At 41.2% G+C, this 20,320-nt stretch overlaps 1 protein-coding gene across 6 annotated transcripts in view; it reads left to right on the top strand.

Annotated features, from left to right (window-relative positions):
* The window catches only part of FGF9 (fibroblast growth factor 9), a 43,428-nt gene extending 31,352 nt beyond the window's left edge, over positions 1 to 12,076 (top strand). For 5 of the 6 annotated variants that reach the window (XM_082220353.1, XM_082220354.1, XM_082220356.1 and 2 more), the window contains exon 3: positions 7,997 to 12,076. In XM_082220353.1, the coding sequence (XP_082076479.1) occupies positions 7,997 to 8,242 (246 nt within the window). In that variant the 3' untranslated portion in view covers positions 8,243 to 12,076. The remainder of the gene's footprint in view (positions 1 to 7,996) is intronic. The other variant, XR_014219011.1, reaches the window with a different exon arrangement.
* The last annotated feature ends 8,244 nt before the right edge of the window (positions 12,077 to 20,320 follow it).

Raw genomic sequence — 20,320 nt, forward strand, 5'->3', positions numbered from 1 at the left:
TTTATGTGTTTGGGTCATGTTGATTCTTCTTGGTATAATGCATATTTTGCAATGTGATCCCTCTTCCCTAAAGAATTTGTGTCAGACCACAGAATAGTGACCTTGAATCTAACACAATGTGGTGCATGAAGCAAGGTATAATATGATCAATAAATGAATATTATTATGAGAAGGAATAGTGTCTGGAAAACTCTTCAACTTTAGTAGGCTACAGTGTGGAAATAGATAGGAAGGAAGGAAATGATAACCTTGTAGATAACTACTGGCTAAATCATTTATGTTCTCAAAGGAGATAAAATAGTATCATTGTATTAGGGATGGGTAAATCTTGCCAATTTTCTCTTGATTTCTTGACTTTTCTCTATTTCCAGTCCAGTTCAGTTCATTCCTTATCCATTCATTATTATTATTTTTTTAAAAAGCCTGCATGAAAATTCAAATGATTCTCCTAATATATGCACTTTTGGTACGCAATTTTGCTCAATTTAAGCATTTTTGCAAGCTATCTACTCTAATATAATTTATTTTTGTATGTTATGTTGTCTGTTCTGCACACCTGCCCAATATATGCTTTGTTTTGGTGCACAGGTGGGTTTTTTTTTTTTTTTTTAGTAATTTGCTTTGCAAGGTTGGGAAGAGGGCAAAGTTTGAAGGATAGTTCCATTCCAGTTTGCATATTACTTTGAAAGTAGATATTAAAGTGCAAATAAAATGGTCTCCCAGCCCTACCTTGTATATTACATGAGATAGCAATGTTCCGGGGTTTGAAGATGGCTTGTTTCCTTACAATCTGGGTGAGACTAATAACTGTTTGTCCAGGTTTTAAGGAGCAACTGCAGTTAGTTAAAAATGGAAGCGAAAACTTCTGATTTGCTTCTGGTTGCCTTAGAGGAGAGGGGAGCTCATGAGGCTCATTTGCATAGTGGGGTAGTCAATATGGCACCTTCCAGATGTTGTTGGACTCAGCTCCCATCAGCCTCAGCCAACAAGGCTTATAGTCAGGACTGATGAGAATTGTAGTCAAACCACATCTGGAAGTAACTGCATTGACTATCCCTAAGTGAAACCACCTTTTAGGATTATGTCTGAATGAGACCTTTTTGTGCATGGGTGAATGTTGTGGAGGACAGGATACAAGCAGAAGCAGGATACAAACTACAGTTGAGAAGTATGAAAACGTGTCTTTACACCACTTTTGAATAATATAGCCTTGGGTGTGTTTTTCATTGGTCACTTTATACCTACCGTGAGCCTGTAAAATCTGAGAGGGAGCACCCAGAATACACATGCAGAATAGACATGCGGTGTGGGCAGAAGTCTCACAGTATCTCGTTAACAGTCTTGTCCTATGCATTTTTACTCAAAAATAACTCTGACTGTATCCAATGGGTATTAATTGCAAACGTGTGTAGGTTTTCAACCTGAGGCTGAAAACAAGGACTTGCTGCTTAGGTGATTATTTTAGGGTTGGATATTGTGATGCGTTCTGTTGGAGCATCCTTTTTTTGTTTGCTGTTGACTTTGAGAAAAAAAGAGGTCTGTCCTACTGAATCACTAGCCCCAAGTTGCCTTTGTAAGGCTTTGTACCATGTGCTCAACAGGTTTCACTTGCTTAGTTTATTATGAAATGTCAAGATCACAGCACACAGTGGCATAACACAGAAGTGATGACAAGGTCTTGCCAGTATTGGCTCTGTTACAAGCATCTTTATAACTCTGCCTTTTATGGCTTCAGCAGTATCACAATAGCTTAAAACTTTCCCTGCTAAATAACTCAGTGTTTGTTTACATAGTGCATTGGAGATAATGTGGTCTGGGGGTGGATTATCCTTTTGACTTAATGTCTATTGGGGTTTCTTGCAATGTCTGAGGACCAGATGCCACGCTAGCAAGTCAAATAAATGAGCAAGAGGCTCATTTTATTTACCAGATTTTGACCAGTTTTACTTGCTAATTTCTGTATACCAGCGTTTTCCAAATTTTGGTCTCCATTAGTTTTTGGACTACAATTCCCATCATCCCTGACCGCTGGTCCTACTGGTCCTACATTTTTACAAAAGGGTTTCCCCCAACTAAAATGCAAATGCATATGTTATTTTCACTAATATATGCATTCATATGCACACTTTACCCTAGTATATGCATATTTGTACATGTCTCGTGGCTGTACAACTGCATTGCAAAAATCAGAGAAGTATGAATTTCAAAATATGGCTGCGTTTTGGCTCATGTATTGTTTTGGAAAGTACAGATTAGAATCAAATGGAAGCTGAATCAAATTTCTCCCTCATCCCTAGATGTGAAAGGTTTTTTATGTAGCATCCTTGAACTCTGGACATCTTAATTTGCACAGTGAACTCTTAAGATGGTCTTATTCAGGTTATTATTTTTGTCTATCTGCTTCCAAAGCGTAAGCGAGGGAGTACTAAGGATCTACTTGAGTTGATTGTGAGGATGCTTGAACCAAGTGTTGTAAACATAAAAGTGGTAATGACACCTGGAAATCTACAAAGTAAGATGGACATCTCTTAAGTCCATATGTATAGAACACTCTCTCTCTCTCTCTCTCTCTCTCTCTCCATAACCTTGTTTTTAATGTTGTTTTTTTTTTTTTGTAAATCACTTTGAGGTTCTGTTTACAATCAAGCACTATATAAATTTTGTAAAATGAATAAAATAAGCCCAGTTGAAAACTATTGGATTTAGGACCACAAGTAAAGCACAAATCTTGATGATTTCATTGTGACTTAGGTGTGCTGACTTTTCCTTGAATATGTCCCTGCAGAGGCTCTTCACATATGCACAATCAGGTCGAAATGGGGATTCCAGTATCTCCCATAAATCAGGATTATAATCTTTGGAGCCTTTCAGAGGCATGTGTACATATTAATTGCAGAGCCTTTGAGCAGGTCAAGCAAATGGTCTGAAGACGAGTTAGCATCAATTGGCTGAGCCCTTACTAGTGGGTACACCAAAAGCAAAGCCACCTCTCCTTCCTTTCTTGTGGTCCTTCCTCAGGGGGCACAGAGCTCATACTAAAGCCCTGAACCTCAACACTTTGGGACCAGTTCTCTTGCAAGCCAAATAGCTGAAATTGGGATAGATGCTCCCAAAAGCCCAAATTCTGTGACTTATGCATTAGCTCTGGTGTGTTCATAGGCGGAGCAGTCTGCAGAAGTTGGGGGTGGGGGAGAGAATTGAACGGCCAAATCCAAAGCCCTAGTAGCTCATGACAGCAGTTCAAATAGCGTGTGTGTAGGTTGCTTATTTTTCTGTGGGTGGGCTTTGCTCTTGGTCAGCTTTCTAAAACAAGGATTTCCCCTGCCACTGATCCCAATGAGAGGGGAATTAAGTATGCCAGTTGGGGGCATGTCAGAGGAATGGGAGGGCTTTTGATTCAGTGAATCCAAAGTTGCCCATGATCTGCCCCCAGAATGCCTCCTTTCCCCCCTCTCTGCCCCAGGGCCTTTGATGGCAAAGGAGGGGGCAAACCAGGGAGATTTGTGCAGTTCCGAGGAAAATGGCGTCATGGACAGATCTCCTGTGGTCATGGGTCTCCCTCTCTCTATTTCAGAAAGAGGGACCATGCTATCTTATGGCCTCTTGGATGCCTTCCTAAGGACCACAGGATAGACTTACATTATATTCAATAAATATTGGGGTTTTGCTGAAGCGCTTGTTCCCCATTTTTACTTGAGGGGGAAAATGTTATGGAAGTAATTTTAGCCATTTTAATAAGGCATAACAGGGTTGAGTAAAACCAAGTCTCTTCCCCCCTTCCCCTCCTTCACAGCCTTACAAAAATAGTAAAGAAACTCCACAAATACGTTTGCGATTCAAAGCTTGAGTGCTGGATATTTTTGCTCTCAGGAAAGGTCCACATGACATCAAGCAAAGATGGCTGCCTGTTATCTGACCTCCTCACTCATCAGATCAGTTGAAATTTTAATAAATATGTAATTATCTGTTAAGTATTTGACATAAAGTGTCATCAAAATTGAAATTAACTGTGTGGATAAAGCCTTAACCAATTACAAATGGATTCCTGTGTGGGAGATGCATGCAGCAATTGTCCAGTGTTTGTGAGCTTAGATGCACTTTATTTGAAAGGTGAAACAGTTGCTTTCAGCCTATTTTTGAGGCAAAGCTGTAGGGAAGGATTTTTTTTATTTAAAAACATTCTAGAAATGTCAGTTAAAGTAAATCATGCATCAAATAAACTCCTCTATAACATATATTAAGTATTAGGTTAACAATGTAAGTATTCTTCTAAAGTGACCTCAGATTGGGTAAGGTGGGGCAAAAACGAAGGGGCCAACAGAATAACAGAGCTAAAAACATTATATTTTATATAAAGGATCATTGTCAGCCAGAAAGTTTACATGGTCTTCCTTGATATTTGGGGCATTTTTCTGAAATGACTGGAATAAAATGACTGGAATAAAATCATGCTGTGGATCTTGAGTTAAATTTGAGTTAAATGTTCCCATCATCCCCAGCCAACGTGGCTAGTGGTCACGGATGATGGGAGTTGGAATGCAACACTCAAAGGGGAAACAAGAATGGACCCTTCACAGTGTGGTGTAGAGCATTGTACTAGGACTTGTGAGACCAGGGTCCAAATCCCCAGTCAGCCATGAAGCTCATGGTGTGACCTTGGGCCAGCCACTGCCTCTCAGCCTGACTTACCTAACGGGCTTGGTGTGGGGATTAAAGGAGGATGGGGAGAACCATGCACACTCCCTTGAGCTCGTTGGCAAAGGAGATGCGATTCAAATGCAATATTATTATTAATTTTTGAATGGGGTAGTGTATTTAAAAAAGTGCTGAGTTAGAAAGAACATGAACAGCTGTCTTTTATTTCTGGTGGACAGGTTACTCACACAGTTACTGCTTCACAGGGTTTTAAGGCGAGGATACAATGGGGAGGGAGAGAACCATATACACTACCTTGTGAGCTCCTGGAAGTAAAGGTGGGGTACAAATGTGTGTGTGTGTGATAATTTATATGCATCAATGCAAGCATAGAGATAATTACTATTATTTAAACAGAAATACATATCTTCTTCCTCTTCTTTGGCAATCACTCGTAGCCGAGCAAGATTGTCTTCCATAAACAATGTTTTAACAGTGGGTCTGTAAGTGACTGTGGAGGCCAATTCTGGATCCACACGTCCTTCCCCAGTGGGGACATCGGTTTCTGGGAATTGATCACGGTGAGGGTTTGCCAAGCGTGCCTTCCTCTTAGCATTTCTCCCTTGCGTCCTGAGTTTGAGCGTCTTCAAAGCCCATGACACCTTTGGTAAAGGCTGTTCTCTAACTGGAGCGCTCGCAAGCCAGTGTTTCCCAGTTGTCAGTGTTTATACTACATTTTTAAAGATGTGCCTTGAGACAGTCTTTAAACCTCTTTTGTTGACCACCAGCATTACGCTTTCCATTTTTAAGTTCGGAATAGAGTAGTTGCTTTGGAAGATGATAATCAGGCATCCGCACAACATGTCCAGTCCAACGAAGTTGATGTTGAAGAATCATTGCTTCAACACTGGTGATCTTTGCTTCTTCCAGTACACTGACATTGGTCTGCCTTGTCTTCCCAAGGATACATCTCACTATAGTGGGGGAGACTGTGACGATGTGAGTTGTGTCTGACATGCTCAGTTTGCTCTCCAGGTGTTAACTGTTGATGAGCCACTTCAAGGCCCTTCTTACACTCCCTTCTTATGACTCTTTAACTATCTTAAAAATAGACTTGGACTGAACAGATTTTGAAACAGAAGATGCTTTCACACAGAGGGCTGCCCTCTTGTAACCCTTTAGAGGAAGTCACTCTTTCGGTGGCACAGTTAAGTTGTAATGTGTCTACTCAAATTCCTGGTTGGCTCATGTGTATGAATGGGGCTGAGCAAAATGAGCTTGGGTTTTTTGGGTTGATGTCTGGATGATTTGCAGTAGATTGGCAAGGGTTCAATTACATCCGCAGAGCACTGTGTTGGCAAGGCTGTTCTAGGAGACACCCCCCAAAAGATAACTGGTGGTGACATACATGTGGTAATAATCCCCCTTCCCTGATTCAAAACCATTTGAAAGAAGTAGCTCCTAATGAAAGGTCTCCAAACAAAGAAGGAGTGATTATTTATATTTGTTATCAATTTACTCTTTTAATTATGTAGTTGGAACTAAATCAGCAAGTATTTTACTGGAAGTGCATTTTATAATACAGAGCCTGAGGAGTAAAGTAAATTGCAAACTTTTGCACGTTGGGAATTGTTACATTTTTCTCCGTACCTTTTAAAATTATTTGCTCCATAGGGGCGGAGTTTACAAATTTTTCATCCAAAGTATTCCATGTGATATCATCCTTCCCTTCAGTTTACTAATGCATGGCAACATTATAATGGGGAAGACTGAATGTTTCGATGTTGTAATTGCTGTTTTGTTCTAGCTGTGAAAATTCAAAAATGGAAAAGGGTTTGTAGTAGGTTTAAATAATTGATTTAAAGCTTCAAGAATAACCCTTTTTACAAGCTTGCTCCCTCCCCCCGATGATGTTGGACCACCCCTCCCACCACCCCTGACCATTATGGGATTGTTGTTGTGGTGGTGGTGGCATAACAACATTTACAGGTCTAAAGTTGGGAGCAGCTGTTAGGGAGAAAAAGAGAACTGTTCTCAAGAGATGTATCTTGGTTTCAAATTAACCTTATATGGGTATTTATGATTCAGGAAAGCAAAGAAAGACATTTAAGAGGATCTCTCTTTTTAAAACCCGAGAAGTTCAGCAGCGCACATCATGTGATGCTTGCAGATAGCAGAAAAAGACTTCATTTGAATGAGTTTTATGCCTCCCCTCCCAACACACAGAGCCCAGCATCCGCCGACTACTTCTTCTCAGCATCTGCTTTTGCAGTTGAAAGAATATAAAGTAATTTTTAAAATTGCTCCAAGAAATGTGTAGACTGCAAGAGCTGTATTTACAGACTATTCAACCAATATAAAGAAGACATTGATTACAAAGCTGCCGGCATTCTTCTCTCTCAATAAGATATGGGAGGCTGTTAGAACACATTCAGCTTCTCCTATTGTTGTGTCAGCTTCTGTGGGCAAATCCTCTGGTACTGCTGTCTTCAGTTTTTAGGTTGGGACCAATGTAATGGTGGTCATGGGTAAATAACATTTCATCACACCACCACTCCCGAGCCACCTATGCATTTGGTTTTTTTTAATAGCTTTTAATACCCAGCCCTTCGTGGAAATACACAGGGTTGCATATGACAATGGATACATTAATTACTATTAATGAGTCTGCGGGAGGCAGTGGAAGACAAGAGTGCCTGGCGTGCTCTGGTCCATGGGGTCACAAAGAGTCAGACTAAATGACTGAAGTCAGCCCTGTTTAGGGAACTTTTTAATGTTTGATCGTTTCTTATTCTTTATACATTATTGAATTGCAGTAACAAAAACCAAACAATATCACAAGAGAAAAGAAAAATAGCAAATTACAAAAAAGAGAATGAAAAGAACAAACAAAAACTACACAGAACCTTGACTTCCCTCCACCCATGTTTGACCTCCTTCCCTTAAACTTCTTTCATTTGTTGTGTTATTAGTATTACTTTGTTTTTATTCCACTTCCATCCATTTCCTTAATATTTGTACCCTGTAAACTTCAGGCCAGAAACTAAGTGGAGTCTGGTATAATTGGAAATTGTAACATCCAACTTCCTGTATTGGGAAGTTTTTAATGTTTGATTGTTTTATTGTGGTTTTAATATTCTGTTGGGAGCCGCCCAGAGTGGCTGGGAAAACCTGGCCAGATGGGCGAGGTATAAATGATACATTATTATTATTATTATTATTATTATTATTATTATTATTATTATTATTATTCCCAACCCCTGGTTTTTCTAGATGGCATTTGGCAATAAGTAATTAAATATGTTGCTAATTCCTTAATGTTTCTCTCTCTCCCTCCCTCCCTCCCTGTTTCTGTTCACAGGAAAAGCTAACCCAGGAGTGTGTATTCAGAGAACAATTTGAAGAAAACTGGTATAACACATACTCATCAAATCTATATAAGCATGTGGACACTGGAAGACGATATTATGTTGCATTAAATAAGGACGGGTCTCCGAGAGAAGCGACTAGGACTAAGCGCCATCAAAAATTCACACATTTTTTACCTAGACCGGTGGATCCAGAGAAAGTCCCTGAACTATATAAGGATATTTTAAGCCAAAGTTGACAAAGACGTTTCCTTCACTTGTGAGCCCTTAAAACGAAAGTAACCACTATAAAAGGTTTCATGCGGTGGGTTCTTAATTGATTAGCTGTGTCATTGCATCAGCTCCACTGTTGCCAAACTTTGTCGCATGCATAATGTATGATGGAGGCTTGGATGGAACATGCTGATTTTGTTCTGCACTTAAAGGGGTTTTGTCTTCCTGGAGGAGTGCCTATTGCCCACTCGCTTGGTTTATTATGAGAGGAAGGAAGGAAGGAAGGAAGGAAGAGTGAGAATGTGTGAGAGCGGAAAAAAGAAAGGAAGGAGGATGAAAGAGAGAAGCTGGAGCAAGAAGGAAGGGGGAGGGGGAAAGGCCTGATGCATGCTGGGAAATAGACACGCTTTTAAATTTTTTGATCCATTGTACTTCATCCTATATCAGCATAGCTGCCATACTTTGACTCATCAGGAATTTTGGCTGGTGGCCTGCTCAAGTGTACGCTGCATTTATAAAAAAGAAAACGAAAAAAAAGAAGGCATGGAGGGTTCGGTCTTACTTAAACAAACAAACAAACGAACAAAAAGAGACTTACTATTTTTTTTGTTTGACTGCTCAAGTGGGAGCCACCCCTCGCTGAATTTAAAAGCAAAGACCTCCTAGGTGAAAAAAACGAGAAAAGATTAAAATAAAAATTAAAAAAATAAAAAGTAAAAAAAATACGTAAAAAAGTTTAAATTTATTTATAGAAATTCCAAAGGCAACATTTTATTTATTTTATATATTTATTTATTATATAGAGTTTATTTTTAATGAAATATGTACAGGCCAGATAGGCAGTTTGGAAGCTTTAGGCTCTGTGAAACATTTCGACAGCGAAAGGCCGCTCTTGAACCTGTGATAAAACTCATGCAAGTCAAATGTAAAAGGTGCATGGAGGCAAAGAGAAATCTAGCGATCCTAATGTACTAAAGGCGACAATCTCCTTTGTGCCCATATTATTGTAAAAGTATGCACAACCACTCATGACACAGAGAGCTCACTCTTCTGACTGCTTGTTTCATAGCTTAAACTCTCCCCTCCCCCCTCCCTCCCCAAGGATTAAAGATAAAAATGGGTCTTCAAAACTTTAATTCTGTGTCTGTAATATTTCCTCTTTGGTAAGTCGACTTATTCCATCTTTGTAATCTTCACAGTTGTGAAAAGAAGAAAGAGAAAAGAAAATAAGGGTTGGTATATGCTCTACTTGTTAAAACCTACTGCAGATAATACCAAAGCTAAATGATAAATATGCTCTTTTTATTTAAGCAGAATGCCAGAAACATCCTAATATTGACATTTTGTACTAATTAAGGTTTTCACAACTAGTACAAGAGGCCCGGGGCAAGGTTCACTCTTGTAAACTTGTTTAATTGTGCACTTGACTATCTACTCTGAAATTACACAAGTTCCATAGGGGTTATTACTGTAACATCTTTTATGGAGAAAAAAAATGCTTTCAGTGTGAACTGTCATAATACATATTAACACCCTTCTTAAAGTAAGACTCTTGCAAATGAAACTAATAAATCTCTATTGAGAATTGCAATGAGGGGGAAAGTACTACACTCGTTTTATTTCAAGTTATCTTCCATATGTTCCTGGAGTGTATCGTGAGGCAGGCTCTGTATGCCGTTAGGACTGTGTAACGTAATCAGTGCAAACACACCTTTTGTTAGGGGTTGTAATTTTGGAACTTGCCCATAGAAAAGAGCCCCTGGGAATAGCTGAGTCAGAAGTGCTGTCAACAGCTGCAGCCCAGGGCACTATGTTGGTGTACCATTGTGCAGAGTTACTGTACAAGGTTTCAGCTCAGCCTGGTTTGGGTTGTTCTCTGGATTCTATTTAGTTTGGAAAGTTGTGCCTCCATCTCCGTATGAATGATGCGTATTTCCTTGGGTTGCAGTAGATGCTTAAAACAACTGAAGCACGTCTAATCACTTCTGATGCCACTTGTTTTGGTTGATACCTCATGTCATTCTGGGACCGTATAAGTTTTACTTGAGTTTTCCCGTGCAAGTATTAGCAAGCAGTTTCAAGGCTCTGGTTGCCTCCAACGAGCTTGTACTCGGAGTAGACCCATTGAAATTAATAGACTTGGTAGTCATTTTCGTTACCTCAGCTGGTCGCTCTGAATATGGCTGTCGCTAGAGACAAGCCTAAATGTTCCACCTAGCTGGAGTAAGAAGGGAGTTTAATGCACAGAGGGTTGTATCAACTAAGTCATGCACAGAACAGACCCATAGACTTAGTAACAACTAACTCAAGCCCCTTGATTTCAGTGGGTCTACTTTGAGCATGCCTCCGTTGGAGACAAACCAAAGATATTAAGTACTGCTTATGAACAAATTGGAGATAACCATCAATATGTTCAGAATGAATTCAGCATTCCTTCACTCAGTTGCAAGCTGCACATGATGAGTTTATATGTTCGGTTTTGGGGCGTGGGGAGCACATTACATTCCACATGGGGCTACAAATGAAAATTATATCCCCATGTACAGTTCTTACCCCTCTCTCCCCACTCTTTGTATCTCTTTGATACAAAGTCAGTCTTCCCCTTATTATTATGTCATCTATCTGTACGTTTCCACACCCTTGTGGAATATCAACCTGTGTTCTGGACAAGGGCTGAGGAATTATGATGTCAACACAGGTGTGTTTAAACCTTATGGGAGAGGTGGAGAACTCAACACGGGGCTGGGATTTTCAGAGGCAGCCTTGAGTCAAGTGTAATGTGTAGTTCTGCCCTTTTGGCTAGCCAGTCCATAGTATCCAATCTTGGGTAATTTTTTGATGCAACTATCCATGATACACGGAAGAGATCTGTTCCACATAACTGATAGCTAAAATTTATTATGTGAGCACCATAATGTGTGCAGTCACTTACTCTGAATGGGATCAGAATAAGAAAACTATTCTTTCATTTAAAATGAAAATCTTAATGCCAGTTGCTTCTTGATCCATAGTATAATCAGACTCAAGACTTTCCCAATGTATAGTAAACTGCTGAATATTAGCTTTGGGCTAAATCTTTCAAAGTAAATAAATGACAGCTAGGTTAATTCCAAGGGATGTTGGACATCTAATTGTCAGAGCATTTCTGCTTACATTCAACACATATTGACTTAATTGATCAGGACTTTGTTTCTGTTTGAGAATTTGATACAGTTCTTCTCTTATGGATCAAAACCCACTTTATGACGACCCTTTTTCTTTTTGCTGCCTGCCTGGGATTTTGAAAATGGGAAGATTGTTAAGCAGTTGAAAAGCCACAATACTGGGCTGTGTAATAAGTTGGGTGGATCACAAATGGTGCAGGCTTGCTATAAGACCACTTTAATTGGACTAATTCCACCAGAATCTGCAATAGGACTATCATTGTAAATTACTTTGAAATTGTGTTTTTAATAACCATAACCAGAAAATGATTATCCTTCGAATAAATGAGTTAAAAGACATACAGCATGTTCAGCATCTAACAGTAAAAGATATATATATACATATTGCATAAAGGTGGATTCAAGTAGCAATAAGTATCTGATTTTGCACTAAGTCCACAAAAATGTTAAGGACACCCATAATAGCTAAGGTCAAACTTGCCATGAACTTACAAGAATAATAAGGTCATACTTTTTAGCCTTAATGTGGAATTTGCTGGTATTTTTTATCATAGACAGATCATTAATATTACTTAACATGTTTTTTATTTAATTTATTTTTTGTATTTTTTAAAGAAAGGATTAAAAGTAAGCAAGAAAAATGTTATGACTTTATGGCAGTTGATGCAATAAACTGTAATCAATTTATTCAAATAACCCATAGTGCTGTGTATATACCTATTGGATTTTTGTAGATATGGAGTTATGATATACATTAGCTTGGTCCAACACATGGTAGCAGGCTACCTAGCCTTTTCTATTAGCATATAACGGCAGTCGAATGAAAGCTTGGTTGGTCACTTCTAAGTCCTCCATGGAATAATTCAAAAATAGAATTGGGGAAAAATACGCTCCCTTTATAAAACAAGATGAACAGTATGTGATTAAATTTCATGAAGTCCTCAAATGCAGCAGTAATATAGAGGCTTGGGATCTCATTCCCTTCCTGAATACATAGACATTCACCTTTGCATCAAAGCTGGTTTGCCTGTCTGTAAAACATCAAATATTGATCCTGTTCCAGCAGTTTCCTGATTTCACTAATACAGTGGTATCTTGGTTGTCAAACTTAATCCGTTCTGGGAGTCTGTTCGACTCCCTGAACCATTCAAAAACCAAGGCACGGCTTCCGATTGGCTGCAGGAGCTTCCTGCACTCAATCGGAAGCCGTGTTGGGCGTTGGGCTTCCCAAAAATGTTCCCAAACCGGAACACTTCCTCTGGATTTGCGGCATCCAGGAGCCAATTTGTTTGGCAACTAAGCCGTTCGGGAACCAAGGTACCACTGTATAGATGGTTGGCTTACTTCTCATAGAGAGCAAATAACCAAGGCTACACCTTCTACTGTTCCAGTTTGATGCCTTGGAAATAAGTATAGTGAGTGGGGGAACACGGGAAACTTTTATTACTGCTATTCCTGTGCTGTGGACAAATAGAAGGCTTCGTATATTCTAGCGCTCTCCATCTCTGACACCTCTTTAAAATTCACACAGCAACTTGGTGTTAATATACTTGACAACGTGTAACTGTGCATATGAATGGAAATATGTGTGTTGGATAAATGTATTGTTATAGAATTTTGAAAGTGAGTATTCTTTCATAAGGGACACGGGTGGCGCTGTAGTCTAAACCACAGAGCCTAGGGCTTGCCGACTGGAAGGTCGGCAATTCGAATCCCCGCGACAGGGTGAGCTCCCATTATTTCATCCCAGCTCCTGTCAACCTAGCAGTTCGAAAGCACGTCAAGTGCAAGTAGATAAATAGGTACCGCTCTGGCGGGAAGGTAAACGGTGTTTCCATGTGCTGCTCTGGTTCGCCAGAAGCGGCTTAGTCATGCTGGCCACATGAGCCGGAAGCTGTATGCTGGCTCCCTCAGCCAATAAAGCAAGATGAGCGCCGCAACCCCAGAGTCGGTCATGACTGGACCTAATGGTCAGGGGTCCCTTTATCTTTACCTATTCTTTCATATAGCTCCCCCTGTTCCATTCGAGATCTATTGACTTCATAATCATACAGATGCACAGGCACAGCCCAGCGTAACTTCCTATACAGAACAGGCAAAGCTAACTTCTCCCTGTTATTACTGTTAACATGTGAAGCCTGTTCACATTGCATTTTATGGTAGTGCCCATGCTGTATGGAGCCTGTGGGAGAGGGCACCTTTGTTGGGGCCATTGGGTATTCTCATTGCTGAACATTTCAAACATCATTTGAACATTTAGGCACAGATTGTTATACTTTCCTCTGCTGGATGGAGGAGGAGGAGCCCTTTTGTACTTGGAGTTGTCTTCCTACAAAGGGTAAATTTATGCCCTACAATCAAACCATTTTCTGTCCTTTTTAATGAGTAGATTGCACATTCAGATTGCAGCCTGTGAATCTGTCCTAATTAAAGTCTGTTTCTCAGCCATCAAATTATTATTTTCAGCATCTCTATGTGGTATAAATGTGGACAGTAGCATTTAACACAATGTTCTGGTGGACATCCTCTGAAGAATGAGATATTCTTGGCATACGAGGATGCTGCCGTTTGCGAGGAGAGAGGATTTGGGACAAAATGATCTCCAGACAACTAAAACCTTCACAGGACTACACTGGAGGAACCAGTCCTAGTTCAGTGATGGTGGCATTCAGTCTTACATAGTCTTGCTGTGTGGGATACCTGTACTCATATCTCTGCAAATTAATTCAGGGTATACATGCACTCCAGTTATGGTGAAGAGGAGTGGACATATTTCAAAGTATCAAATAAAAGAAATGGGACCGTTCAACAAATGGCAGTGCGCTGCTCCAAGAAGGACGGTGTCTGTGACTATATGTACCAAGTATTATCCTTTCAGAAGTATGGCAGAAAGTCTTCTTAACATCTGAAGCACCCTTTTTCAGCCTAAGGATCACTTTCCCCCCTGAGCAGCCTTCCTGCCAGGGATGGTTGGGGCCAGAGGCAATGGATGTGACTCTTTGTGTAGTAAACTACATTCCAGATATGTAAAAGTAGGAGGTTCAAGGACACATCCCAGGCAGGATAAAGCCTGAGGGAGGGTGTGACTTGGAGAGATTCTTCAAGGACCAGGGCATGAGTCTTCCCACCTCTGTTCAAAAACAAGATATAATTATGGACTCACACAAGAGCAGGGGCAAGAGGGGGCACATTGCCATGCCATATGCTTGCTACAGAAGCTCTACTTGTAGTTATATCCTGCATTGTTGAAGAACTAGTTTGGTTGGTAGAGCATGAGGCCCTTAATCAGGCATAAGCAAACCGGCCCTCCAGATGTTTTAGGACCACAACTCCCACCATCCCTGACCACTAGTCCTGTTGACTAGGGATGATGGGAGTTGTAGTCCCAAAACATCTGGAGGGGCGAGTTTGCCTATGCCTGCTCTTAATCTCAGGGTCATGAGTTTGAGCCCCGTGTTGGGAAAAATATCCCTGCATTGCAGGCTGTTGGACTCAATGGCCCTTGTTGTCCCTTCCAGATCTACAGTTCTGTGATTCTACTTTGATGACCCCTTCCCCCAACAAGGCACAGCTCATTTGTTGTGCTGTAAACTGATCAACCTTAAGAAGCTCAAAGTGTCACTGGATACAGAATGGGATGTTGCTGTGCTTTCAAAATACTATGTGCAGAGCAATACCCTATGTATGTAGTCAGAATTAACTGCCATTGAGTTCAATGGGGCTTGCTCTTAGGTAAGAGAACATAAAGGTGCAGTCTTACTTATTTTGTTACATCAATTTCTGTTCCATTTCCTCCCGTAAGTTTGGGACTAAATACATTGTTGTTGTTGTTGTTTTAAAAAAATGGGGCTGGGGGAACCAATAAAATTTGGCTGAAACCAAAGTTTTGATGCGCTTAAAAGCTCTACTCTAGTCACTGAAAGCAATTCTTTGAAGGAAAAGCTCAATATTAAGATGAGAAGGGAGAATTATTCTATGCCATCATAAAATCTAGAATAACGGCAGATTCTAGATTAAGATTTTATTTTTGCTTCCTCTTCTGTTCAGAATGTTTCATACTGCAATCCTATATGCACTTACTTGAGTGGGAGTTAGTCCCATTGAATTCAAAGCCCCTTGCTTTTGAGTACCATAGACATGCATAGGATTGCACTGGAGTTAATTCCTACTGACTTCTGCCTATAGAAAAGCCTAACAAGTTTACAAGATCCATTTCCTAATATGGAACAACGTTCACTAAATAAGGCATTTTGTTCTAAATTTGGTATAAACTATATTCCCATACGTAGCTATTTATATGCAGACGGCACACTTTTTAACAGTGCATAGCTGACCATATAAAATTCTTTGTATCACCTGCAACGCCATTGCAGCAAATACATTTTCTCTCCCTCAGCTGCTTTCAAGCAAAGTCACCTTGATTCGTTTAGTCTTTTCTTGGGAGACAAATAGTTGCATATGGAATGTTAATTAATCTCCACTTAGGAGGGTAGCAGACTTGACTTTAATTTACCCATTAAGAAGAACAGCAAAGAATTTCTGAAGAACATTCTATAATCTTTATAGAAGTGTGACAAAAGTTTACTGGGACTTAAGTCTCTGACTTTATATATGACTATTTTATTGTGCGTGTGTATGTGTGTCATTGAATAATTTTAGTTTATTAAATTTCTAGGCTTTGTCCAGAAGGCTCACAGTAGTTTGCAATACAGAAATCATCCAAGTAGGTAAAGGTAAATGACCCCTGGACGGTTAAGTCCGGTCAAATTTGACTGTGGGGTGTGGTGCTCATCTCTGCTTTCAGGCCGAGGGAGCCAGAGTTTGTATGCAGACAGTTTTTCCAGGTCATGTAGCCAGCAGGACTAAACTGCTTCTGGCACACAGAACAACACAACAACTGCCAGAGTGCATGGAAACACTGTTTACCATCCCGCTGCAGCGGTACCTATTTATCTACTTGTGTTGGTATGCTTTTGAACTGCTAGGTTGGCAGGAGCTGGGACAAAGCAATGGGGGATCACCCTGTCACACAGATTTGAACTGCCAACCTTATGATTGGCAAGCCCAAGATGCTCAGTGGTTAAGACCACAGCGCCACCCATGTACTTTACCTTACCTTTATCCCAGTATCATTATAAAACATACAGTACTTACAGTGGTACCTCGGGTTGAGAACTTAATTCGTTCTGGAGGTCCATTCTTAACCTGAAACTGTTCTTAACCTGAGGTACCACTTTAGCTAATGGGGCCTCCTGCTGCTGTCGCGCCACCAGACCAAGATTTCTGTTGTCATCCTGAAGCAAAGTTCTTAACCCGAGGTACTATTTCTGGGTTAGCGGAGTCTGTAACCTGAAGTGTCTGTAACCTGAAGCATCTGTAACCTGAGGTACCACTGTACTGACATAATGCTCCAGTGGACCATTTTGGAGGAAATATAATGTCAGGGTTGCAACAAACAATATATCACCCAAGGCCAGTGAAGGTAACTCTTTATTCAAGGGAACAAACCACAGCTCAGGCCTAGTAGCCTCAGCAACTCTTTGCGGGAGACCTTGCCCCAATGAAGCAGCTGTGAGGACTGAAGGTCCCCACGATTCCTCTGCTCGCTAAGGCTCCTTCCTTGGTTCCTTCCCCAGTAGCCTAAGGTTTCCTCTTCTGGTTTTTCATTGCTCCACCCTCTCAATTTCTCTGCATGTTCTGAGAGACCAGTGGGGAGGGGAACTGGTCGCAGCAGGAGAGGAAGACTAACTGTCTTTTCCCACTGCCTGCCTACACACAGCCTTGGAGTCGGGGTGGGGAGGGGCAGACACAAAAAATGGAGGGTCAAGGAGAGAGGATCTTAATGAAAAACTTAAGAATCGACTCTATCTCAATATAGTCCCTACAAAATTTGAATTTACCTGGAAGTAGCTTTAAGTACTATTTTCCACATTTATTCCTCACCCATAACTTACCTTGTTTGTCTGTTTTCCCCTTAAAGTTAATGCACTTCCAATTTTTAAAATGTGCATTATAAAATATATTTTTATCCTTTTTCTGCTTTTGTATACCTACCATGGCCATTATGTGTATTTTTTTCCTTTCTTTTTAGAAAATGTATGCCCATTGATTTAAAAATATACAGTTAAAAAATAAAATAAAATACATGGAAAATATGACAATGATCCTGCACTGGAGACCTGTTATAAGGAGCGGCTGCCAGGCCTTATCCCTTTTTCAAGTGGGTCCTCCTTTAGCTCTTTGGTGTTCAGATCTGTGTGTAGATGGTACCCACATCAACAACAGTGAGGCATGTATGGGAGTGGCGTGGTTGCAGCACTATGGACAGCTCCTAGAGAGCAACTTACTCCACTGAAGGCTAAGGGTGCCTTCAGACTGCCCTTATGTTGTGAGAGTGACTGAAGCATACATACCAGAAAATTAGGTTTGCACAATTCAAGTGCACTAGTGCAACAAATCCACTGAATAATTTAGCATCACCTGCAAATTCGGTCACCTCACTCCTCACCCTCAACTCTAGATCATTTATGATCAAGTGAAAAGGCACAGGTCCCAGTACCAATCCTTGAAGGACTTTCTAAACCTCTCCAACTGCAGAACTGTCCGTTTATTCCCATTGTCTGCTTCCTGCTACTTAACCAATTCCCGATCCACAAGAGGACTTTCCCCTCTTATTCCATGACTGCTAAGCTTACTTGGGAGTCTTTGATGAGGTACCTTGCTGAAAGCTTTTTGAAAGTCCAAGTCCACACTATGTCAGCTGGATCATCTCTATCTATGTGCTTGCTGACATTCTCAAACAACTCAAATAGGTTCGTAAGACAGGGCTTGTCCTTCCAGAAGCCAATCTGGCTCTGCTTCAGCAAGGCTTGTTCTTCTATATGCTTGGTTGTGTTATCTTTAACAACACTTTCCAACAGTTTCTCCAGGTCAGACATTAAGCTGTCTGGCCTGTAATTACCAGGATCCCCTTGGGATCCCTTTTAAAAATTACATTGTTTCCCCCCACCGGCTTGCCTCTCCTTGGGATCTGACAATGCTGGTGTAGGAAGGAATCACCCTATTTGCCCAGACTGGGAGATTGCTGTTTCCATATGTTATCAGAATGGCATGGGACCCAGCCTTCCAGAAGCACCCCCACCCCCATGGCTCCAAACTCACAGCTTTGCAGCCCTGCTATGTCAGAGACAGCATAGAGAGTAGCGGAAAATAACTCAAACGTGAAATAACTCAAAGCTTATTAATTTTTAAAAGAATTGTCTCACAGTGGCCAGATATTTTTTGAATGTGTATAAAGGCTGGATTGACGTTGCACCCTCTGGCCACACCCCCTGTGCACATATGAGGTACTGACTGAAGCAGCCGTTGTGCATAAAAGCTGTCCTCTATGTAGGCTACTTGGACACAATTGGGGTACCACAAATATGCAGGGTCTCTGACTGCATGCACAGTTCCAACGGGTGTGTCAACTTGTATGTACATAGATATTATGTCATGCATGCCTAGGGGGGATTTGCTTTTATTCCTGCTTCCCTGTTCCAGGCACGCTCTGAGAATGTCTGAACAGTGTTTCTGACTGTTATAGAGTGTGGCCAATAGGAACATGACAGTAAGAGAACACTATCATATTTTATTTTATTTTTGCAATGGGAGGAGAAGAAAGGTTGCCATACCAATATTTCATCAAGGATACTGAAGAGCTTATGACTGAGCCTCTAAGTAGGAAAAGTACAGAATTCAAAATTGTCTCTCTAGGTCACCTCTGATGTTTTGTGGGGTTGCAAATGACGCATGCAGCTAAGGGCTGGTTTTGAACGCAGCAGTATTGGAGTTCTCTCTTGAAAACGTTATATTGAAAGAGCTGATTCACAGATCATACGGATGGACCTTGAGTCTTGTCTAATGTGGCAAGTTTTTCTGTTGCTTAAACAAATAAATAAATGGTGCTGCAGTGAGTCAGCAAAAGTGCAGGAAAATCCTGCAGTAGCATTTGTCAGTTTTCAGGGGAAAGGATTTCCCATTCTTATGTAAGCGACTCTTGTGCCAACTCTGCTACCTGCGTGCAGATTCCAAAACAAATCAAATGAACTGTAATTCTGTGTCACGTACATAGAGTTAAACAAGAACAACAAACCTGAGACTTTCAGATCATCTTCAATAATTTTTATATCTTCTACAATAAGCCAGACTATTCTAGTCTGTAAGGAATCTAGTTAATATTTTAATGCAGACTGCATGCACACCATAAATTTAAAGCATCTCCCCCCCCCGAAAGAATCCTATGAACTGAAGTTTACTCCACATGGAGCTAAATTTCCCAGCACCCTTAGCAAACTTCAAATCCCAGGATTATTTGCAGGGGATGTTCTTTCAATCTGTTTTACATGTATGTTGTGTGCTCAGACTTTCCTGGGCTTTCCATTTCCCTTTGCTTTTCAGGATAGTCTGTTGGATGGGGGGAAATATCCCACCTTTTTCTGCCCTTAAGTTATGGAGTGATTTTTACAGGATTCTGATTGACAATGTTCTCAGCTGTACCATTCCAATCTGAGTGAAATCATGCAAGGCAGTGGGCGAAGGCAGTGGCGTAGCGTGGGGGGTGCAAGGGGGGCAGGCCGCACCGGGCGCAACATCTGGGGGCGCGCGCTCGCTGCCTCCGGAGTCGCCGAAGAGCCTCGGGCGCAGGCTGTAGCAGAGCCCCATGTCTCGCGGCGCCCGGCTGAAGGCGCCCGGCAGGCAGCGGCTCTCAGCGCTCGCCGCGGAGGACGCGCCAGGCAGCCCCTCCTCACAGCCCCACCTCCGCCGCTGCTGCTGCAGCTGCTGGGCCGTTGCATTTTCCTCGCCTCTCTGCCCCCTCCTCCTCCGGGCAAGCGTCGTCGTTTGGGCAGCAGCGCCAGCGGCAACTCGCAGGTTAGGGGGTAGGGGGGGCGCAAATTACTT

Source organism: Podarcis vaucheri, assembly GCF_965113315.1.
Source record: "Podarcis vaucheri genome assembly, chromosome: 4".
Lineage (NCBI taxonomy): Eukaryota > Metazoa > Chordata > Lepidosauria > Squamata > Lacertidae > Podarcis > Podarcis vaucheri.